Below are 24,597 nucleotides of genomic sequence, written 5' to 3'. Positions count from 1 at the left end.
CAAACCAGTTTGTTGTCATTTTAGCTGGAAAAAACACTTCTACCAGACGGAGTCTTACCCTGTTCTCCTGGATATCCAGACCTGCCAGGTCTCCCTCTTGGGCCGACATTCCCCTGGGTGCCCCTGGAGCCTGGTGGACCCTTGGGCCCTGGTATACCAGGTTCCCCTGGGGGCCCCACCGGCTCCTCAATAGGAGCTGGCTTACGACTTATTTCATTAATGAACTTGTCCAGCTTCAACACCTCCTCTGAAAAATACAAACAACTCTGGGTAAAGAATATGCAGGAGAACGTGTTTGCATTTGTTGTGGGCTTTTTAAAAGTTAGAATGAGTGAGAGAAATAAGAGAAGTTCAAGTTCATCACATGCTTGCTAACAGAGTACGTACTATGCACGAGTTGTTCACAGGCCTGTGTGACCAGCTGGTAGATCATGGTCATGGACTGAGGTTCCCCCTGTGTAACATCAGCAGATTAACCAACCATGGTTCCAATGAAATGAGAATCTTAAATGAGAAGTCATTTTTAAAAGTATCTCAGTGCTGTTACAGCTGCAAGAAGAAAAAGATTGAAAAGCTAGAAACTCACCTTCTCTCCTCGTTCCCCTTTACTCCCTGACAGACCCTGTAAAGCATAAGATATGAGTGCAAAGATAAATAAGAAAAAATGTGGAAACAGATATGACTGATCCCTATTTGTCCTTCTGGTCTTACCATAGGTCCCACAGGTCCTGAGGGGCCCCTCTCCCCTATAGGCCCTGGATGTCCCGGCATTCCTTGGAAACCCTGTACAATACAAACAGTATCCTCATTATGTACAGACAAACAGTATATAGATACACTGCAGGTGAGGAAGTGATAAAGCTGAATATTTATGAGTGCAATATCTAACAGTATATTTTTCTATTATTAGCATTTTACAACTGGGAATCATAATACAGACCACACACTGAGTCCATAAAATCACTTTATGTAACTTTCCATAATTAACTCAGAACACATTTATCGTCTAAAAAAAGTAAACATATAAAGCCAAACTAGCCGGTCATTACACCTTACAATAAAAATGTGACAGATGAAATACACAACGTACTGGCTATTCTTAGAGCCTTACCAGCAGTGGTTTGTTGTGAGTGTGGCACTACACTAGGTGATATAAAAAGGGTTTATTTCATGGTCATTTGCATTGTATTCTGGAAATTTTGTATACCAAGTTGACATTTTGGTCTGAGAATGGTGATAGATGAAAGTACTTGATGTGTCCAAAATGGAAAAAGGTACTGTCTTGTTAAATTTAATGTTAATCTGTCCATTGCATTTTAATATTTAGTGTGTTCAAGTGTAAATTGTGCCCTGATGGTGGCACTAGACAAAAGGTCATGGGTAACCAACATTAAGATTCTCTTAGGACTGTAAATAAGTAAACAGTAATTGTTGTAGCAATAAGGTTGTTTTACAAATTCTTTGTCATGGACAAAAGTGTGGTCGAGGTGTTTTTTTGACACTAATTCTGGGGGGCACCAAAGTCAAAAAGGTTCAAATCCTCTGCATAGTGGCTTTAAACAAATTAAAATTCAGTCTTACTCTGGGTCCTGTGATGCCGGATACACCGATGTTACCTTCGACACCCCTAATGCCCTGCAAAACACATACGAGGACAGATACAGAGGGTTAGGGAGGGAGGGGTGTCACTACTTCAGAACAACTGGGTGAGGAACTGCTAACATTGACTGTTCTGTATTGGCTGGTAGCAAACAGCTCACCTTGGGGCCTGGGATCCCCTCCTCCCCTTTTGGGCCTGGAGGTCCTGGTAAACCCTACAGGGACACAGAACAGGGGGGTTGGAAGGACAGTAATAAGTGGCAGACAGTTGGGTGAAGTGAGTTGAAACTCACCTGGACTCCAGGTCGCCCAGGAAGTCCCTTTTCCCCCCTTGCACCGGGTGGACCCTGAAAGGAAAGATATGAAAACAGACAGCAAGTGATTTTTAAAATACAACGTACTAGATTCATATGTCCTTAGGAAACAGATTTTTGAGGTATGTACCATGGTTACTGCTGCTGTACACAGGTACATACAGTATTTAAGGTTACTCACCATTTTGCCTTGCATGGCCATCCCTCGAGGTCCTGCGTTGCCCACGAGTCCAAGACCTCCTTCAAATCCAGGCTTTCCTGGAGGACCCATCTCCCCCTGAAACACAGATAAAATGAACACCAGGACATCCGTTTAGTGCCCAAAGGCTTTCTTTGAGTAAACATGCACTGTAAAAGATCCTGGAGTATTTTTCCATAAACATCACTCTGATAATCTGGATATTCAGGATTTAGTAACATATCTGTAACATTTTCTACAAGTGTGAATAAAAACAGTCACGTTGCCAGTAACGAGGCACTCATTGTTGCAATATCTCTATGGATGATGTTTTTGTGGATGGCATGGCGTTTTAAAAGGGAACACATCAAGGTGTGTTACAGGTATTGGAGAGTAGTACTGCATAAGTTAAAAATATTAATAAATAAAAGCTTTTGTGGCTCCAGAGAGAGCTGATATGTTTTCTCAAGTGAAGATTACGAGTTTGAAAATGAAAAAACTATGGGGTGTGGAGTCAGAGAGAAGTGAGGCTACCAGACCTCTGTAGCCTGCTCCTCATCTCTTCTTGAGGCTAGCAGCTCCAGGCTAAATTAGCTGCTACTAGCATAACACATCTGAATCTCTGACCAAACTGTTGACAGTGTTGCATTGTGGGGAATGTAGGCACCAGGTTTTGACCATGAAGAAGTGCGTGTGGACTAATCATCAACTTCAATACTTTTTCTTTTTGAATGTCCATCATGAGTCAAACACTGTTATAGAAGTGCAATGCTACATCGGTGGAGTACTCTCGAAGTTGCATCTTGATCATTTTGAAAAAGCAGATTTAACTTTGAAAAGACTGCCTGGAAATTTGTCATAATACCAAAATTAGAAAACTGCCCTCCCTCCAAGATGAGGTCGAGATAAGAAATAAACAATCTCTAGTCTTGCAAATGATATATAACTTCCTGTGTTGCTTAATTCTTTCGCGCCAGATACCAAATATCATGCAACCATTGAGGTGTTATCTGTGACAGTCCTGTCATGTGTGAGCAGGGTCGATACAAACCTTTTCCACAGTGGAGAAAATTATGGAAAAGTTGTGTGAAAGCCCAAAAGCCATTACTTTAAAAGATAGCTTCACCCATGTTTAAGAGCAGACCTGTTATTATAGGTGGACTTTGTCTATGTACACTGCAGTCAAATATCTGCATGTGTATTTTCTGTTACAAAACGGCAGGAATTACACTAGGTTGCGGGTATTGGGATGTTGTGATTTGAATACAGTGTGCTGCTTTGCTTCATTGACTATTAAGCCTAATACTCACATCAGTAACAGGTGTGTCAAAATGGACAGTAGAAATTGTTAGAAAATCATATCAAAAGATACTTTGGATCAACAAAATGTGAAAAAACATATTCAGAAAAAAAGAAACTAAATGAGCTGAATAACCAAAGTCAGACTGCTATAAAATGAAATCTAACTAAATAAATTCATGATTATGTCTTTTAAAAGACTGAATAAATACTTTCATATCACCTTATGCCCTTGCTCTCCTTTTTCGCCTTTCTCACCACGAGGACCCGGCTTTCCCTGGGAAAATTAATAAGACTTGAATGGCAACATGTTATACAAACCACTTGGTCACATGAAACATGATCTAACAGGTACTCTGAGCTTATTTGAGGCCTCATGGTGACGTACAATTGGCCCGGGAAAACCGGGAACGCCGGGGATGTCGGAGGAACAGGTACAGGTGTACACCGGGGCAGGACAGCTCTCCTCATCTCTCTGAGGCAGACAGACAGACCGACATTAACAAGAAAGACATTAAATCAGCCCTTGGATACACTTAAATGCTCTCTCATAAAGCATCTCTCACTATTGCATCCACAAGAAAATGAAAGTCTGCTCTTAAGTCACAGTCTTTTTCTCTACAACGGACTTTCAAGAGCTACTGTAGTAACAGAAACCTTCATGTTAACAGTCAAAGTAAGCACTCAGCTCATTGTGCTTCATATACTGGTTTAAACACACAATAGGATTACATCAAAGTGGAGTAGAACTTGGGTAAATGTATGTAATAGTAGACTGACCACTCCAGGCAGGTCGCAGCAGGTGTCCTCTGAAGCCCACGTGGTGTTACAGACGATCTCAAAGGACTGCAGCTGGAACTGGATACAATGAAGAACACAGGGTACAGGTTGACCACAGGACACAGGAAGAGATCACAATAATTTAGATATATCCAGGGTGTATCATTTATTGACAGGGCAGAGTGGGCCTAGAATAAAATAAAATGTACTGGAGCAGATCCGCTGTTTGGTCCTCTGGTCTTCACCAGTTTCCCCAGCATCTCAAAGCCGTCAGTCGGTACGTTGCCTAGAGGGCGAGCAGGCCTCTCACCCACACGCTGGCAGTCCACAGACAGGGACACGCTCACCTGGTTGACAGACAGGTGAACCTGCCAATCACAGAAGAGAGAGGACACAAATGGAACCACAGATTAACAGATTTTTTTTTTGTCATATTAGATCAAGTTGTCAGGGAAACTAGGAAAAGTGGTTTGATTGCAAGTGTCAGTATTTATAGGATTAGTTCAACATTTCATCAGCACATCTAAAGCTCACAAGCCTTCCAGCATTATTTTTTTTGATCTTTGGACAGAGCAAGGCTCGCTGTTTCCCCCTGCCTCCAGTCTTTATGCAAAGCTAAGCTAATCAAATCCTACCTCTTATTTCATATTTGGCACAGAGACATGAGAGTGGTATCTACCATCTTATCTAAATCTCAGACAAAAGCTACATCTCAAGTCAACTCATCACAATTATTTTATACATTTAGAATCTAATCCAATGTAACTATTATATTACCTTCTCTTATTGTAAATCTTTGTCTTCCTTATTTGCATTTTCCTTATCATGTCATTGTGACAGCTGTTACAGACCCAAGATTACACGTCTCTTGACAATTGAGTTTTATTAGAGTACAAAAGGGTGAATGAGTAACAAGGTAAACAGGAGGAAACGAATTAAAAACATAGCATTGATGTTTCATTTTCTGCCAAGTAAAAGAAAAGCTTTCATTATTCTCTAGGACTTGCTTGTGGTGTAGTATTTCACCTTGTGAAAACTGCCGTAGAACAGCCTGCGGACCTGCGACTGGTCAAAGGTCAGTTCCTGCACCTCTCCTCGGTAGTCCAGACTGAAGTACACCAGATGCTTGGTAGTAGCTGCAGAAAGCAAAAACAACAGAAGAAGATATTCGGTGGTCAGCTTATAACTCAGATTGTGTCTTCACAAAAACCACAGGGCTCTGCAGATGGCAACGTTGGCTGCAAGGTCTGTTGCTTTACACAGTTTGATCTAGAATGGCCTCTGGTGGCATTTTAATACTCGGCTCTTTTATAAATTAAGTCTTGAAAATCCAATGTGTCCAATATAATTTCCAAGCACAGTTAGAGACCCAATCTCCATTACCCTAAAATCCTCACGGAGAAAAAGTTTTGTCAAATCAACATGACTATGAGATAGCTGATGTCACTGATGGCATCTTATGATTCCAAAAACAATTCAGCTAAACATTTACCTGTTAAAGTCTTGTGAGACTATATTTTTCTTGTCAGTACATCCCATGAAAAGACCAAAACCAACAATGAATTGATCCAGCTGATCAATTAATCCACTAATCATTTAAACTTTCTCAAAGTCTTTAAAACCGTATTAAAATGTGACTTCTCAGCTTATCTCCTCAAGAGAGTCAGTCCAGTATCTACAGTAGAGGCTTTAATGACAAAATAAGCTCTTATGACTGCACACGAGGCCGAGGAGATTATGAGACCGCTTGCAGTGTGGTAGAGGTGCAGAAACGTTACTCACGATCGAGCACCACTCCCATCTTGGGCTGGAAGTCATTGTCAGTGAGCTGCCAGAGGGCGAAGGGTTCCCTGGGTGTATCTTGCAACAAGCGGAAAGCGATGCTGATGGTGTGCTCTGGAGAGAAACCTGCTGGGTGGATGAACCTGGAGGGAGAGAGGGAAAGATGGAGTGATTTTATCAGTTTTGCTCTTAACTTTGATTTTTTCACTTCCTAGTTGAACTTATCTGAGGTATAAGGGCAATATAAAACAAATATTTTAGAGGAAATCCCCCACTGGAGGATTTGAAAATAAGTTAGAGAAAAGAAGGTAACATGAGAATAAATTGTAAAGTCTGCAGATGACTCTTGCTCTCTTGTAGCGTGACAGGAACAGGTTGCATCACATAGTTTGAGTGGCCAGTAAAATCATTGGCTTTAAACTGCCTAACCTATTGTGAAAGAGAGCTATTTCAAAGGCTTCCTTCCCTGTATGGAGAGTTTGAGCTTCTCCCCTCTGGACAGAGATTAAGACTATGTCTGTCTAGCTTTTAAAATGCTGTTTCCATGTATAAACAACTTGAAACAACTGAACAATATGGGCATTTAAATGAGTGATCAAGTGAACGTTGGAGGTGACTGAAGGTTTTCTTCTTAACTTTACTGCCACACAGCCCCAACCCTCACTGGACAGCTTACCTCATTGTTTTGCAAAAGCTGTTTTCCAGCACACACCAAGCTGGTGTTTAGAGATTTACACCCTATGGAGGCCGTTTTGAGAAACTCAGTTTTTAGGCTAGAAAAATGATATTGAAAGGCAGGCAGCTCTTAAAACACCAAATATACAAAAAATGCACCGGGGTTTGATTGCTCAGACCAAATTTGGAGGTGGTCATGTGACTACATTGGACTGGTTGGTCAACAGCAGTCACATATAGCATGATAGACCACCTAAAAATAAAAGGCTATATGGTGGACAGCTAATAAGTAATTCTTCAAGTATATCTATTTTTAAATGTAGGTAGGTGCGATTGTATTAGTGTGTAGATACAAACAAACATAATAACAGAAGCAGAGGATGAATTAAAAGCAGTGAAAGAGTGTCTCACTTAGTGCTCTGCGTCAGTTGGACGTTTCTGTACAGAGTGTAGGTGGGGACGGTGTTGAAGACAAAAGGCTCGGCTGCCACACCCTCCACGGACGAGTGAGCTCTCTGAGTCAGACCAAATGCTTCCATCATGTCAAACCCTGAGACAACACACCCATGACAGAGATAAAGTAAGGTTTATAATTTAAGATCACATGGGATTTGATTAAATTTGATATTTTCAAGCCTTTCATGAGAGACTTTGCAGTGATGTGTGAGGACTGCTTGTCTCACCTGTAACGATGCTGTTTCTGATGGTTACTTCAGGACAGACTGTGACACAAGAGGGCAGTGTTGAGTCATTAGAAGCAAGGCACACAACTCATCAGCTGAAATGACTTTTTTTCAGCATTTTTCACCCAGACACAAATAGAAAAGTCTCACTGTGTGCTTCATGTACATTAGAACAAATGAGCAGTATGACTGAGGACCATTTGATAAGACTGAAGGAAGTTGTTATTAGATATGATGCATAAAAGAACTGTGTCACTGGGGAGAAAACATTAAGAGAAACCTCTGTCACAGTATAATATATTACTTATTTAACATCTTTCTGTAGGATCATATTGTAGTAATAATGTTCAGTTACACATCTGTGCAGTCTAAATTGATGTTAATGAGCAAATTTCATTTAAAGTGACAAATGAAGCCTGACGGCTGTCCTCATGATTACAATGAAATGACTTTCATCCAAATCAACAAAAACAATTGTTACACATTCACACATTGCGTTAATGTCTACAGGATGAGAGAAACATAAAAACTGATGTGCTGCTCATTTTTGCTGGGAACCTGCTGGAATCACCTAACCAACCTTTGAAATTTCTGGACTATTTCTAGACTATAACATGTTTGCATGACTGGAACTGAAATGACAGCCCAAAAAGCTTGCAAAAATGATTCATGTGCTAATCAGACTTGATTCTCAAGAAGACAATGAGTGCGATATGATGATGACTTACCTTCGTTGTGGATAGGGTACATCCGTGGATGGATAGGAATTCTGACTGGAGCCATGGCTGTAAAAGAACCAGTTATAACCAACCATGACACATTTAACCAATGAAAAATGGTATGATTTTTACAAATTTTTGTTTAAAAATCATGTACTGTATCTATCTATCTATAGATACACTTGCTATTACTACCAATGAGTGATTTGATTTAACTTTGCAGGTAACAGTTACCTAGAAAATTATTTATAACACACATTTTATATGTAAATTATTCATTTAATGAGGACATTTATTAAAAGCAGGGGCCTGTATCATGAGGTGAGAACAGCTGGTTATCCAGGTATCTTTGGCTTTAACTCGGGTTTTCTGGTATCATGAAGCTGGCTCACTTTTAATCTGGGTAAGTCACCATGGTAACCCATGCTGCATGGCAGACCTGCTGCAGAGCAGTCAGAGGATCAGATCAAAATCTGTCAACAGCCCAACTACTGACCAATCAGATGACTGGAAAATTGAGTCATCATTCTTACAGGATCTTAACAAAAAAACTGCAGAGTTTACAATAAAGTGATGAGTAATAAAAAGCAATAGAGACATTTTTATAGATCAGTAGAATCACTTTGCTGCTCCAGGCTTTTGAAGTGAGGATACCACACTAAATACATAATGAGTTTTTAAGATAAGTTTTTCTTATTTCCCAACATGATTCCTTGCAGTGTAAATAGCTTTTACACTCCATCACTGCAGCTCAGAATAACATGACACGACCATGTGATTAATGATACCAGTCATCCAGAAGCACCAATGTTAAGCTCAGTGAAGCCTGATAAGCCAAATACTAACTTGAATTTGCTTCGTGATACCAGGTCCCAGGTCTTAATGTTTATAGCAAATCACCTGACTTCAACATCTAACATATTGTTGGTGTTACTGTGATCATGTCTGACCTGTTGGATGCAGAATGGAGACGGCGGCGCCCTCTGCTGAGCCCAGAAGTGAGTGCACGCTAATGCGATACAAGGTCTCTGGTTCCAGATCAGTGAAACAGTGACTGCTGCTGGACTCATCGACTGTTTCTTCCTTTGTGTCCTTGTCTATACACATGTACACACATTAGACAGGACATACACATGTACACACCGGAGGGTAAATTGACAGGGCGTTACTGTGGTTTCTGAGACAGCTTTAAGTACCCACACTTACTATAGATTGTACTATAGATTACCTTTGACAGCTTTAATGACAATACGATATCCATCGACAGCTGAAACGGGTCTCCAAGACACACAAATACTGGAGTGGTCAGACCTGACCACACTCACACTGCTTACCCGCAGGCTGGCTGCAGATAGAGAGAGAGAGAAAGAGAGAATTTTAGAACTCCCTTTTATTATTTCTAGATGATTTATCTACATTAAACAACAACAAAAGGTCACAAGCACAGAAAAAGAAAGATCCTATAACAACATTAACTGGAGTTAACCTGCCACTGACCCATGATCTGGTTTATTCTTGTCTTCCATATTGACAATTTAACAAGCCCAGACAGCAGGTTTATCAGCACATAGAGGAGTCTGTTGCTTGCACTGTGCTTAGGTTGGAAAGTAAACAACTCTGTTGAAAAATCTAGTCCCTAATCCCTTGTCCATGGCAACATTCCTCTGAATATGTAAACACCTCTCCCAGCGTTTTTTCCCCCTGCGCTGTGTGAGCGGTCAGACGGACAGAGAGCGACACACAGAAAGGTAAAAACGAAGACCGATGAGCAGAAAGGAAGTGACCGGCTCAGTGGTCAGTAAGAACAGGCAAACAGAAGCATGAACATTGACTTAAACAAGGACCTTCAATAAGAGTAAACAAAGAGCATTGAGCATTTGAGATTAGAACCACATTTTTACATTTGGTTAGTTTCAGAAGTACATAATAGTCATCTTTACTAATAGCTGATAAGTACATGAATTTATTGGCATTTAAATCACATCTTTGTCAGTACTTCCCAGCTGTATGTACCAGCAATTCCTCCTAATATAATTAATCAATTGACGTGAACTGAACCCAGATGAGGCGCAGAACACTGATGCATGGATTAATCCATTAAAAAATAATTAATATATTTAAGTCAATTCATATTTTCTGCTACTCTAGCTAGCAGTAGCAACAGTGTCTGGTCTGAAGGTGCTGCATATCATAGCATAACATCTCCCAAAAGCCCACAACCACATACAAAAAAAGAATATATGGCACACAAGAGAAAATATTCAAGACTTTGTAAATTAAATTATGAATGAATGAAAATACCTTTTTAATACCTTCTAAGACCTTTTTTGAGGTAACACAATGCAATGATTTTATTTTTTTAGATTTTCCAAGACTTGCAGATACACTAGTTTTCCCACCATCTTTACTGTCTGTCAAACCACAATAAGTGATATTTCAGATGTTCATTTACCTTTCCACAAGGACGTTAGTGCTGCAAGGACAAAGCTATGTCATCTTTGCATTTAAATTAGACATACATGCATGCTAACATTTAGCATTAGATCTGCCAAATTTGTTGAAATTTGGTCACTTTGGATGTAAAGCTAACATTGCTCTGTTTACATCGCTTAATAAGTATGTTTTCCAGCAGGTCTGTGTGTTTGACTCACTGGTTTTGCCCTGAGCTGAACCGCTGCCTCCTTCTCTGTTGCGGTACTCAGCGGTGACCAGGATGCTGTAGCGTGTATCTGGCTGTAATGACTCTAGCACCACTCGCTTTTCACCACCTGAGACCAACACCTGTAGATAACAAACACACCTTTCAAAGTCAAGCTGGCAAGTAAAATGTCCATCTGGTGACACAGGTGGAAGAGCTAATTTGCAGTTTTGGGAATTCTCTGTGACCCTTGAGAAGCACTATGATTTACTGTCCAGCAGGATGGCAGACACAGCAACTGCATAAGCGACAATTACAGCCCACTCACAGTGCTGTCCTGGTTTTCAGCTCCAGTTAGCGCAGTGTAAGACACACGATACTGTAGGACATGAGCATTGGGAGGAACCCAGCTGATAACGAGGCTGACTGCAGTCTCCTCTGAGACTGACACGCTGGATGGGCCTCCACCAGACACTGCAGGGACAAAACACAAAAAGCAGAGCTATATAGACTCACTAAAAGGATTGTTCAGTTCAGTTTTCATCTTTATTTTCCCACAAGAGGAAATTCTTTTTGCACAAAGGTAGCAAAAAAAAACACAATAAAAACCCAATAAGACAACAGAAGACATTAAAAGTGCTGGTACTACTGCACACACACAATACAGAATACAAAAAAGCAAGCATCATCACACCACTGTACAATGTACAATTCACTGGAATGTTTCAGTCCACAATACATCTGACAATATTGGAATTAAGATGTAAAAGATTATCAGTTTGTAACCCAAAATCTAGGGCTTTAATTGTCTATGCTCAGGACTCAAAGAGGACTGTGTGTCTGGGGTGTTACCATGTGACTGGAATCATGTACTGTGATATTCATCACAGGACTAGACAGTGTACTCACTACTAGGATTGTCTTTTTCCTTGGATTTCCAATTAAAATGTTCAGTAAGTGGTGCACTTTGTCTGTTCAGCCATGTAGAATATCTAATAATGTACATGCTACCCAGTTCATCTTTCCCTGTCAATCATCTGATTATTTTAAAAACATAGCAAGTTTATTATTAGAACACAGAAAACACTCTCACTTCTCACTCCAGTGCATCTGATAGTATCTTATTTGTGTGTGGTGGTATATAAATGAGCATGTGGGTGTGTGTGACTCACAGGTGCTGTAGCGTATGGCAACAGCTTCACTTTGAGCTCCATCTCCATAAAGTGCAGACAGAGAGATCTGGTATTCCTTATCATCCTCTACCCCCTCCAAGATCGCCCCTTCACTGTCACCACTCACCCTTAACTAAAATACACAGACAGAGATAACGTTAACTAAGTTTGATTAACATATTATACACTCCATCCATCCATTAACCCACACCCACCTGTCTCAGGTCTCCTCCGCTGAGGGAGATCCACTTGATGAGGTAGGAGACAACATCATCAGCTGCAGCCTCCCAGCGTACAGTGATATCACTGCCTGAGAAATTGGTCACCCTGAGGTCTGATGGGGAGGGCACCTTCACTAGGAGAGATGGAAAATGTTTAAGGAGAGGAAAAAAGAGAAATTGTCTGCTTTAATATTCTTTTTAAATCAGCATTTAATGTTGTTGTCACACAAGACAACTCCCTTGACACATCAATATATAAGATGATACCTTCAAGCTCAAAAAAATGTGTGTGTGTGTGTGCGTGTGCATCTTACGTGTGGTGATGTTACTGGTGAGCGCTGCAGACAGGCCTTGTGGGTAGTGAGACTGGACTGAAACCAGGTATCTGGATAAAGAGGACAGGTTCTGCACCAGCACTGAGTTCAGTCCCGTAACCTCCACCTGGAAAGAGGTTCAGTGTGACTGAATGAGTGTGGCTACAGATACAGTACACGGTACTTAATCAATCTTATTGATGAGTCCCACAAAAGTCTTTCAATTTAAGATTTTTTAAGACCTTTTTAATACCACATAGAATTCAATTTAATACCTTTTTCCACAGTTATAATGGTACGGTGTGGCACCACTGCAGCCAAAACGCCCACAGCCAAAATGCACTACCCCCATTCAAATGAATGGGAAGAACTGAACTGCCTGATTTAGTCTGAATACAGCCTAATGGAGAAGGATGATTTGGCAGTTTCCAGGTGTGTCGATTTAAAAACTGCTCATCCAGTGGCAATCAAGATCCACAAAGGGAGTAGAGATTCCTTCATTCAATGTGAAGTGGACATGCTGCAGGCCATCAGGACTCTTGAAAACAAATGGACAATTTCAAGTCTCAAGGCCTTTCATACTTTGCCTTTGAGATGCTGGACAAGAGCCTTTGGGACCTGATGAAGGAGAGAGAGTGGATGCCATTGACATGAAATTGCCCGTCACACATCAGCTACTTGTGGCATTTGAAGCCTTGAAGGGTATCAGCATTCTTCATACAGACTTAAAACCTGAAAACATTATGCTTGTCAGTCACAAAGATCAGGCCTTCAGGGTGAAGTTGATTGACTTTGGCTCGGCCCTTCCCGTGTCCAAAGTAAAGGTCAGAATGACTGTGCAACTTTGTGGATACAGGGCCTCAGAGGTGACCTTGGGTCTCCCTATATCTGAAGCCATCGCTATGTGGGGACTGGGATGTGTCATTGCATTCCTGTACTTTGGGACCAAGCTCATCCCTGGAGAGAGCGAATACCACCAGATGAAAGTTATTTGCCAGCTGCTTGGCTAACCAGGAGACCACCTGCTAGGTGCTGGCAAGAACAACAGACAGTATTTCATGAGGCAGCAAAGCTCTATCAATTCAGGATGGAGACTTAACTCGCCAGATGAACAGGTGTCAAGCCCCAAATTTCAAGAAGGTGTTTGGATAGAGCTAGAGATTTGGAAGATACAGTGAAGAGATCCAGAAAAAATGGGGATGGTCTTGAGTTTGAGGACAGGATGGCATTCTTAAGCTTCCCTAGGCAAGCCCTAAAACACACTTTTATTACAATGGCTCACCTGGCAGACATTGACATGGACATGGACACCAGCTCCTATGCAGATGCTGCCATTGATCACATGACCATCTCTCCACTTGATGATTCAGATGAATCAGAAGATTCTCTCACAGACATCGAAGAGAACACAGAGCCCATCGCTGACTCAAGTGACGAGGTGTCAGACACTGACAGCTCCACCTATGAAGGTGATGACCCTGCAGGAGGCTGTTATAACTATTCAAACCCAGCTCAGGAGACTTGGTTAAGGAGAAAGACAGCTCCAGTTATGACCCCCATCACTGCCTCAACTGATGAAGTCTCAGGCACCTATCGCTCCACACATGAAGATGATGACCTTGGAGCGGTCCATTACAATTATTCAAAATAGCTCATGAGACTGGCTGAAGGAGAGACAGAGCTCCTGTCTCTGGAGGTGAATACTCGTACTTTGAGGAGAACAGCGATGAGGATGCAAGCTATGAAGACTTCTATGATATAGGTTAATCTGGGGCTGTGCGATATGACGATATATATCATGTGACAAAAGATAGATAGTTACCCGTTTGACGTCACTGCCGTGGCTGGTGCTGTAGGTGATTCGATGGCTGGGGACGTCCACAGCTCCGGGCACCCAGCTCACCCTCAGCATACTGTGGGTGACCACTGGGAACTGAAGCCTCACAGGCGATGGGAGAGGGACTGTGGAGAGGAACAGCAAAATATGAAAGGAGGGAAGAGGAATATGAAGAAGAAGAAGAGATGAAGGGCAAATTATTAGTAAGTGAACTGCGGCTATTTGTTTAATCAGTGAGAAGTTGCCGTACTGCAGATGCTGATAATAAAGAGGGAAGATGGAATAGTGAGCAAGGAAGTTCTGTAAGAATTTATTGGGCAGAGCAATGGTGGAAACAAGAATTGACAACCAAGCCAGCCACTCCGTGAGGTGCTTTTGCTAAATGCTAACATATGGTGTGGAAAGAGGAAAAGCAGGAAGATTGAGTTACTTGTGTGTGAATTTGGGAAATGAAAGAGAGAATGGAAGAAAAAATGGTAGAAAAATGAGAAAGGGGCAAGTAAGAAAGTGGGGGAATAGAAAAGGGATAAGTGAAAATAAGGGATGGGAAAGTTTCGGGACTTCTGAGTGCCTTACGTGTGGTGGCAACAGCAGTGACAGGGTCACTGGGATCCTCCTCATAGAGGGCATAAAGAGTGACAGAGTAGTCTGTCGCTGGCAGTAACCCTGCCAGCTCCACCACTGTCTGGTCTGCACTGAATTTCTCCTGCAGTGATACAGGAGAAATCTGGAGTTAGCAGTGCGTTAGATGTCTCAAAATGAAGGACAATATTTCATCCTGAGCTAGGATCATCTCTCCCTATGAACCCAACTGCTCTATGAAAACATATTAGTGAGAATTACTGCTGTAAATTTACATCACAGTATATAATTGGAGATGAGCGCTTACGTACATTCAAGGATACATTCATACTGTACAAAGAAGCATTTTGTTTCTAATGATAAAAAACTAATATTATGTTAAGACATAATGTCAAGATAAAGTGGGTCTCCTTGTTCCCTTCACTTGTGTCTTTCCTTCCTTATTAAGTGGGAGAAACTAAGACAGGAAGTGATGCAAGAGGAATTGACTGAAATATTCATGCTATCACTGTGTTTCATAAAATATTTCATTTTTTATAAAACAGTTATAAAGTTCATGCATTTTGGATTTGATGATTTATTTGTTAGATTACTAATATAGAGGACAACCAGCATTGCAAATAATTTTTCATATTTGGTCTTTTATGTTTTATGTTGATATAACGATAGATGGGAAGAATGATGTGGTCACTCTTAATAAGCAGGCATACTTATATATATCCTTATATTAGGATACAACTTATATTATATCCTTGTTCATACAGTATCTATCTACTGTATCTAATTTAGGGATGATGACATGAAATTTCATCACTTATCGTATAAATACAGGTGTGTTCATGTTTTCATCATAAAATAAAAAAGAAGTGGATACATGACAGCAGTGTGCAGGTTTTTTGTTTCTTTCTTAAACTTTTTTTAACATTAGTGATAAACAACATATCCATGCTGCTAACAGAACAAAAGTGGCTTTTTCACAGTGTCTATGTGTGACCAAATGGAGCGTATCTGTAATTTAAGAGCCATTATACAGATAAGATTTAGATATTGCACATGTTTAAAACATTGCACAAGTGCCTTTCATTCCCCTGCCCACACACACAACGCAGGAAGAGAGAGAGAGAGAGAGAGAGTTCCAGCTCTCACCTCTTTGGCATCATCAGGCTCTCCGTGGCTGAGCGCTGAGTACAGGATCATATACTGTGTTGCACCCGCTGCTGCACCCCAACTCACTCGCAGCGCGCTGTAAGAGGAAGGAGTCACCTCCAGGTTGGCAGGCATGGCGAGGGGCACTGAGAGAGGATGGGAGGCAGGAGAAGAAAGACAGGAAGGATGATGTGAATAGAGAAACGTCATTTTGGGAAATGGCAAGAATGGAGCCTTGCAGTAGTTCAGGCATCCTCCAATCATGTATATCCACAACTACAGTACCTCTCACAACAGGTAGTCTGCATTCAACAATGCTGAGCTCTGCCCTTGCTGTTACACTGCCCCCCCCCCCCACATCCCTCCACATCCCCAGCCTCATCCTGGGGTTTATGGTCAATATCGTTAAAATTCGGTGTTGTCAGTGCCATGTAGTCATAGTGAGTGAGCAGGGCTTCAGTGTTGTGCTAAAAGATATATACAAATCTATAAAAAGACACAATATTGACTGTTGTGGGGGCTTAATCCATTCCCTGGTGAGTGACAAGCTTTCTAATCAGGAACCCAACTTGCCTCATGTCCACTCATTATCTATTAATCAAAACACATTCCTTGTGGCAGATGATCTTTTTAAAATACAGTGACCTTGTAAAAAATGTCATGTTTTTGTTCACTAATAGGGCCAAACCACACTATAGCAACACTGTATAACAGTGGAAATTCAAGATTTATTAAAATAAAATGTGTTTTGTTCAAACAAAATTATAGCAGCAACCCACAAATTTCATCATGTATTAAAATAGTAAAAGTTTTTTGATTTTTCATGAATCGTTCATACATAAGAATGCCTGTCATAGATACACAGTGACAGTGTATAAAGAAGTAAAACGTATGCAACCTACTCCTGTGAAACTGTAACCAGCAAATGTTTGGTATTTCTACTTGATAAATAGGCCTACATTTTTGTTACTGTCAACAAATCCAATGAAAAGATCAAAACCGGCAATATGTTAGTTATCTCTCAATACTTGTTAGTTAGTTATTACTCAAACAGGAGGAAATGGAGCAATTATTGAGAACATTTCCTTTCAAAAACGGAGCTGAGATGCATTATTTCAAATTTGATTTCAAGTGACTGAGATACTGTGAGTGATACATTGACATACAAGAACATACTGATTGTGTTACAAGCATACAACTAAAAAAATTGAATGCATGTGATGAGTTGAATGATTTCTCCAAATGAAGCCAAATTTGATCAGTGTTATGAGACACGTGTGACTAAAGAACAAACAAACCAACAAACAGACTGATTCCTAAAATACAGCACTTCAAGGGATAAACGACGGAGTCATCTCTTGCACATTGTATCTAATGAAATATTATTTAGTCATGATGTTAGTCTCACATGTAGTGACAGTTCCTCTGAGTGCCAGGCCAACATTGTGTTCATACACGGGGAAGATGGACACATGGTAGAGTGTCTGAGAGGACAGACCTTCCAGTAGCACAGTGGACTCTGAGCCAGCCACCACCACCTAGAGACATGCACAAAACTCTGAATGAAATCCTAATAATATGTAACCAACAAGGCACAAGACATTTATCATCCCACACAGAGACAGAGATGGACACTTCATACAGTAAATTGCAAGATAATGTAATTTTAATGTCTTGCATTAGCAGTGATGCTGTTGTGTCTTTATTGTTGCTTCTTGAGACAAACAGGATGTTGCTGCCATCTCTCCTCTTCTTTCCTAGTTTATTTGTGCTTTACTGAAGAGGACACACATGATAGTAAACATGTTCTACATGTTTTGATCCTTTTGTCTTCACTGACAGCTTTAGCATTGTCTGCTCTGAATTAACTTTTGCCTTTTTGTCGTTTTTTATTTATATAACTGTGCGCTTATATCTCAAACCTAATGTAGCAATAATTTATGTGAACATGCTTCATACAGCACTTTAAATGGATTCATGGCTAAACTGATGTATTTGCAGGTGTGGTAGGGTAGTGTGTCTGACCTCCTGTGGACTCTGACCCTCTGCGCTGTGGTAAACCACTCTGTACTGTTGGACCGGCTTAGCAGGATTGGTCCAGTGTAGCTTCACCTCTCTGGAGCCCAGGTCAGAGAACCGGAGGTCAGCAGGACTGGGGTAGGACAGGGCTGGGTCAGCTGTCGGTCCAGGCTCCATTCCTGGATACACAGCAACAAAGGATTCGCACAGTAGAGCTCATCATGACATTCATCTTTGGAAAAACATGATGCAATGAGTTAGCTAGAAAAGAAGGAAAGACAGCGGACCGATATACAGACAGACAGATGCAGTGGTTAGATGAGTAGGTTACGTTTTGTGATGCCTCGATCCTCTATCCTCCCACACAGGATGTGGACCAGTCGTGCCACCAGTTTACTGAGCAGAGGGAAGTCATTGACGTTGTAGACGTTCAGATCCACCGGCTCCGTAGCCACTTGCCTCAACTCTGCTTCATCAGCATTCTTCACACCTGAATAACATCCACAAAATTATAAAATAGCTTAACCGACATAGCACAAAAAAATAAAGGAAATGCCTCTGAGCTCCTAACAATGAGAACACAATAAGTACCGTAATGATCATAAAACCACATCATGCTAAAAACCCCTACACCCCTCTTAATCTCCAGAGACTGAAGAGACAAAACAAGTGTCCAATGGTGCAAAGAAATGTGGGATGGATGCGACTAGATTAGAGAGAACATGAGCCCTAAGGAACGGCAGAAAGGTAAAGACATTTAGGCTCCACACCACCTCCCTCGGTTCAGTCTCACCTACAGCGATGATCTCCACTCCAGCATTCTTCAGCCGGTTTGCTGCTGCGATGGCATCATCCTGAGATTTCCCATCTGTCAAGAGCACCAGGAAAAACGGTGTGTCCGACCTCATGCCCGCCTCGGCCCTCATGTTCTCCTCCATGATGTGGAGCAGCGCCTGGCCTGCAGATGAATACATGGTTATTTGTTGTTAGGGCTAAAACACAGAAACAACACTATCAAAGGTGAAATATTTAGTGTGTGTTTACCTGTGAAAGTGTTTCCTCCTTTATATCTGAAGTTCCTGACTGCCTCCAGCAGCTGGTCTTTAGTGGTGAAGTTGTTGAGCTGCCACTCTGTCCGGGGGTCTCCACTGTACTGGGTCAGGCCTGGGACCAAAACACATCATTATACAAGATGTTTTTTTGGAAGTAAAGGCCATCAGGATGGAAACCCATCATAACTTCAGTAGAAAAAAATAATATCCTTGTTTTTTGTCTTCATCTTTTATTGCTCTTCCCTCATGACTACAGAGCACATGATTTAGAAAGATTGGCTAGCTGGGGTGGCTGCCTGGAACATGAACAGGGGATTTTTCTTGGTAGACAGTAACTGTAAAAGCTTTGGCTAACAGACTACACATTGTTTGTATTATATTTCTTGTTGACAGTAACACAATGAATATTTATTTACAAGAAAACAGTGTCGATTATTTCTATTACAGCCTATAAAATGGCAATGCAGTTTTATCGCTAGCTGGAAAAGTAGCAAATGAAGCAACAGTTGAAGGAGTATGAACAGTAGAAATAATAGGAATGAGCTGAAGGATGAAAGAAATGAACAAGTGTAAGGAATGAAAGGAGTTGAAATAACGGAATACAAGCACTGGACTGAGCTTAAGTATACAGAAAAGGTGTCTCTTAAAGTTTCTTAGCTGAAATATCAGTTTCAGTCTGATGGCCAATCCACACAGACAGAATACGCTTCCATTTAATCACATGTATCAATCCTCAGAGACTCTGAGATACCTGTGTGAGATGCATGTCACCCTGGGTCCCCTCCATGTTTTTTTTTTATGCTCCGAGTCTCAAACATTTTTTTATTCTGAATTTATTAATGGAATCTATATTGATTGATCAAGGTTCAGTGTGGCTATGTGCTTGCTGTTTTCACTGTAGGCAGAGCAGGTGGGAAAATAAAATCAATCAATCAATAAATACAAACACTGTGATTTCCTCCCCTGGAACCTACATGCAAACTATTTTGTTTTGGTTCAATACATTTCTGTTGTCAGTCAGCTGGTGAAGACGGTTTGGCTGGATTCTGTCCTCTCAGCTTGTCAGGAGCTGAGAGGACAGAAAGCTGGTCTGTGTCTGGTGATGGCCAAACGAGGTCGGAGACAGTGTGGATTGAACAGACAGAATGCTTTAATACTGCACACATCTCGCTTTTGATGTGGATTCCCAGTAAACCTTGAGACCAGTTGAAATATACAAAGTTTATGCTAGTTGGTTGCTATGGCTTTGGTTGCTCGGGGGTTGTCAGGGCGTAAGCAGACTCGTATGTGTGCAGTAACCACAGAATGACCAGTCAGCAGAAATGAAATAAATATTAGTCAACAAATTCAGCTGTAGCTAAGCAATACAAATATCATACCCATAGTTACGCATCATACGTCACCACTTACACCGCTTAATGCTTTGCACCTCAGTAGCATGCAGTGTGAATGATGACATGAATCTCCACCTCCTCCCACCCTGCCCCTCAACCAATCCTCACCAATCTGAATGTGGTTCGGCCCGATGTGGAAGGGTGTTATCAAGCCCTCCAAGAAGTCTCGAACCCGTCTGAAGTTGGTGCGTCCGATGCTCCAGGAGCCGTCCACCAACAACATGATGTCTGCTGCTGCATCACTGTCGCACTCAAATGGTCTCCTTGGAGACATACCTTAAAGTACATATAAAGGAAAATGAGAGATTTCTTTTCAAACACATTATACATGTCAGAAAGTAATTACTGAAGTTAGAGTGTTTAATTGTTTTTCACCATTTCTGTGTTCAGGATTTTTTGGGCAGGCCTGAAATGGTGGCTCTATGATGTAGAGGGGTGACTAACCTGATGACCTCTCCTCCACTATATCAACACACATGTACTAATTGTTACTGTTCTTACACTGGGTAGCTTTACAAACTTTCATTGGAGACAATTGGAGGTCACTTCGGATAATTTGCTGTTACTAGTGAATGAGGCCATTTTTGGTCAAGATTAGCGCTCAAGGAATTAGCTGAAGCGTCAATTGACGGGTGGAGCCGCCAGCAGCTCGGCTTTAGCACCGGCTGTGTGGCTGGAAGGTCCCTGGCAGAAGGAGAGCATTTGCCAGGCAGCGCTTTACCAAAAAGCATAGTATGAGAGGCAATTGCTCCAAGAGTGACGGCCACAACGAAACCACTTTTCAGCAGAGAAGTGAGTAACGGTGAGTGCATCAAACTCCATTGAAAAAAAAAGACAATTTAACATGCAGATAATTGGCTTGTTAACTAGTCATTTAAGGTACATTTTTACTGAAACAAGTCTACATTTACCTACAAAATATGTGCCAAATTAAAAAGTGGCTCCTAATGTCACTTTATTTTTTAAAATATTATCCATATTGCTTGCCTTAAACCTACAAACAAGGACAAATTTTAAAATGTGTATTTTTATATGTGAGTTTGGTATGAGCGTTGTTAACTCAGCCTTCAGCGGACATGTCCCCATCATTTCAGAGCAGAGAATACTTTTGTTTGTTATTGCTTTACATGGATTTTAATAAAGGAACACTTGAAGTGTTTTAGTCACTTGTATCATAATTACCATGGAGCACTGAAGCTGTTCTGGATGCTGGAATAACACCTCACTAAGACACTTTGTATTGTTTTTTTCTTTCATTTGTCACTCATCTGTACATTAGTGATCACATGGGTGAATGCATGGTTTTAAATGAGGAAACAGATGGCTCTATGTACTTACACAGGCAAAGGGTGTGTGTGTAGTAGGTGTACATGTGTCAGCATGAAACATATGAACATGAGTTACTCTTCATGCATTTCCCCTGTGTTTTCCTGTGTTGGATTATGAGGGAGAGAGAGGACACATCTGCCCTGCAGCCGAACAGGATGGCCTGTCATTATCCTTTCCTTTACCTGTCCTTACCTTGTGTAAACACTGTCATCACATTTCAAACTAACACTTAGTGCTTTCAAGCCTCTTGTTCTTTATTCTCATAAGAAGAGCCGAAGAAGATGGTGACCGAAGGTTCTTTAAGAAAACCTGCATAGCTTCCTGCTTAAAGGGAGTTGCTCTAATCACTGCCATCACGTTTTGGTTCGTTAAAATAACAATATTTCAGATCTGAGCTTGCATTACATTTTTGTAACACCGGGGAGCAGACGTTACCTGTAACTGGCTGGGTAGGGAGGGGTGTCTTCCGGGGTTTCTCCTCAGCCGGCTTGCCCTGTGTCGTCCCCTGCTCCTCCTTGTTCTCCACCTTGGAACGATCCCGCTCTTTTTCTTTCTTCCTCTTCCTCTTCTCTTTGGTGGTTTTCTCTGGGGCCTCATCAGGGAGCTGAGGGGGGGTTTCTGTAGCTGGGGGCTCTGGAGGAGAGAGGTAATAGCAAGCACATGGGTGGGGTTACAGCAAGATAAGCAAAGATTGTTTAGGGGACCAGTTGAGGCTGTACGTGACAGGAAATCCACTGTTGACATTAGATCATCTGACTTCAAAAGTATCAAAGGGAAACGTGGCGGGAAACATTATTTCCCTGTTAACACATAAACATTCTTTTTTTATGTTTAATCTGTAACATATTTAGTCTTTGCTTGATAGATAAAGCATCAGCAGTTGCTAACAAATCCCCAGGCCCACCTTACTTGTCCTCCTTCAATCTTGTCTCTTATTTCCTGAGTTCCCTCTTGTGCTCACTGTCTAAAGATGTTTACACCACCCACTGTTGCTGGGCTGTCATTGTCATGCATGTATTTGTGTCAAAGCTCTATTTAGTATGCCTGCATAAATACAGTATACAGTTCCCACTGTACATGTGTGTGCTGTTTGCTTGCGTATGTGTGCTGGCAACATTTCCATACTTTGCCCCCTCGCTGATGACAGAGGCCATGGAAGATCAGAGCAGAGAGATCAACATTTGGAAATGTGCTTGAGAGAGTTCTGTTGTAGGTTTTCTATTTTTATGTAGTTATGACCGCTGTGAGTGTGTCTGGTATGCAGTGTTATTATCTACCTGCATTAGTTGTGGCAGCAGCAGTAGTGGTGGTCATGGGGTCAGGATAGAGAATTGTTGGCAGGCCCAGCAGAGCCTCCGTTGCATCATCCAGGTCTCCTGACCCTGACCCGCCCGGCAATGTCTTCTTCTTCTGCTCTCGGCTGCCGCTGCGGATCATCTCCTCCTCCCGCAGACTGTCCACTGGATGAGAGAAAAAGCAAAAACAGCAAAGGGAATCACATACCAATAATAAATTAATATTCATGTAACACATCATGTAATACTGTCAGTGGAGTAGAAGTGTGATGCCTTCCAGAGAGTCAAATCTTGAAAAATAGAAGCTACATTCAAACGTTTATGCATATTTAAAAATCAACTGTAAATATAGCAATGTACAGCAAATATGGTTATCAAAAAACTGTCAAACTGTTATCACCAGCATCACACAAGGATTTCATACTGATCAGACCATATTAAAGTGGCCCTCAATCAGGGTCAACACTGATGTTTAGCAGGTATAGTGTTCACCATGTTCATCACCTTAGTTTAGTGTGTTAGCATGCATATATTTGCTAATTAGCACTAAACACAAAGAACAGATGATTTTGTGCCAACCCGTATTGTACTGTTTCATTGGATAAGTGAAAACTTTGACCTGCTAGTGGCTCTAGAGTGAAAGTCAGGGGTTCACCAAAGTCATCAAGATTTATCCTCTATGGACTATGAATGGCAATCCATCCAATAGTTTAGTTTAGTATAAATATTTTAGTCTGGACCAAAGTGGTGGACCAATCGATTGCTGTGCCTAATAAAACCAAATCTGTATTTGAATATTATGTCTGCATAAGGAAAATGTGTAATTCCAAGGTGAACAGTGAATGTGCACATCACATACTGTGATTAAGATGTAATCACACAACCTGCTGTGTGCATGCATTAGCCACAAAACCACAACAAGACATCATCACTAAGGGTAGAAACATTGTGCTGAGGTACCACCCAGGATAATAAAGCAGTACATGGACTGCTGCTGTCATTTCCATTACTTTCTATAACATAGCTGTAGATGGGCACTGATGATCAGTAAGTTCAGTTTGCACTCATTTGTTTTTGTCAACAAGGAGGCTTTTTAAAAATTTACTGCAGGGCTGTCTGAATGCATTAACAGTTATTTATGATTGGTTACATGCATGGCTCAGTACTGAGTACGCATCTTCAAAACTCTTCACACAGTCAACACAACAGCAACAATTATGGACCAAACTGTGACTGCATTTGCATTGATTTCACACAAAAAACATCCAACTGTGCATATGTTTCAATACTCACTTAAAAAACTCTTTAGTTTATGTTGAACGACTAACATGTATTCATATGGACATCAATTTACCACTGTTGTTGAGGATGGAGTAAAGTGTGTTTTTGTTTGTTAGAGCTTTTTTTTTTTTGCAAAACTTTGGCTGTATTAGAGAATTTGCAATATTTGTTTGTTTTCTTTACAACAATATTCTAATTTACTGTATTGATATTGTATTACAGTATAAATTACTGTATTTTGTATTTACTTCATGACAAGAAAATAAAAACTGTCAAATAAAAAGCTTA

General features: G+C 41.0%; 1 protein-coding gene across 3 annotated transcripts in view; it reads right to left on the bottom strand.

Moving 5' to 3' along the window:
• The window catches only part of LOC122983091 (collagen alpha-1(XX) chain), a 36,867-nt gene that overhangs the window by 2,559 nt on the left and 9,711 nt on the right, over positions 1-24,597 (bottom strand). For all 3 annotated transcript variants that reach the window (XM_044352836.1, XM_044352835.1, XM_044352838.1), the window contains exons 5-39: positions 23,011-23,193; positions 22,169-22,366; positions 20,513-20,680; positions 19,003-19,122; positions 18,752-18,916; positions 18,290-18,448; positions 17,965-18,137; positions 17,348-17,477; positions 15,940-16,085; positions 14,788-14,917; positions 14,197-14,336; positions 12,375-12,501; positions 12,055-12,194; positions 11,840-11,972; positions 10,996-11,141; positions 10,681-10,810; positions 9,258-9,374; positions 8,980-9,126; positions 8,039-8,095; positions 7,311-7,349; positions 7,039-7,177; positions 5,953-6,095; positions 5,197-5,306; positions 4,380-4,538; positions 4,171-4,248; positions 3,779-3,865; positions 3,614-3,667; positions 2,095-2,190; positions 1,893-1,946; positions 1,761-1,814; positions 1,582-1,635; positions 712-783; positions 587-622; positions 388-454; positions 59-247 (exon numbers count right to left, since the gene is read on the bottom strand). In XM_044352836.1, coding sequence (XP_044208771.1) covers positions 59-247; positions 388-454; positions 587-622; positions 712-783; positions 1,582-1,635; positions 1,761-1,814; positions 1,893-1,946; positions 2,095-2,190; positions 3,614-3,667; positions 3,779-3,865; positions 4,171-4,248; positions 4,380-4,538; positions 5,197-5,306; positions 5,953-6,095; positions 7,039-7,177; positions 7,311-7,349; positions 8,039-8,095; positions 8,980-9,126; positions 9,258-9,374; positions 10,681-10,810; positions 10,996-11,141; positions 11,840-11,972; positions 12,055-12,194; positions 12,375-12,501; positions 14,197-14,336; positions 14,788-14,917; positions 15,940-16,085; positions 17,348-17,477; positions 17,965-18,137; positions 18,290-18,448; positions 18,752-18,916; positions 19,003-19,122; positions 20,513-20,680; positions 22,169-22,366; positions 23,011-23,193 — 4,140 coding nt within the window. The remainder of the gene's footprint in view (positions 1-58; positions 248-387; positions 455-586; positions 623-711; positions 784-1,581; positions 1,636-1,760; positions 1,815-1,892; positions 1,947-2,094; positions 2,191-3,613; positions 3,668-3,778; positions 3,866-4,170; positions 4,249-4,379; positions 4,539-5,196; positions 5,307-5,952; positions 6,096-7,038; positions 7,178-7,310; positions 7,350-8,038; positions 8,096-8,979; positions 9,127-9,257; positions 9,375-10,680; positions 10,811-10,995; positions 11,142-11,839; positions 11,973-12,054; positions 12,195-12,374; positions 12,502-14,196; positions 14,337-14,787; positions 14,918-15,939; positions 16,086-17,347; positions 17,478-17,964; positions 18,138-18,289; positions 18,449-18,751; positions 18,917-19,002; positions 19,123-20,512; positions 20,681-22,168; positions 22,367-23,010; positions 23,194-24,597) is intronic.

This window comes from Thunnus albacares, chromosome 5, assembly GCF_914725855.1.
Source record: "Thunnus albacares chromosome 5, fThuAlb1.1, whole genome shotgun sequence".
Classification (NCBI taxonomy): Eukaryota; Metazoa; Chordata; class Actinopteri; order Scombriformes; family Scombridae; genus Thunnus; species Thunnus albacares.
Note: the sequence above shows the minus strand (reverse complement) of the source record. Positions and strands in the feature narration are given on the sequence as shown.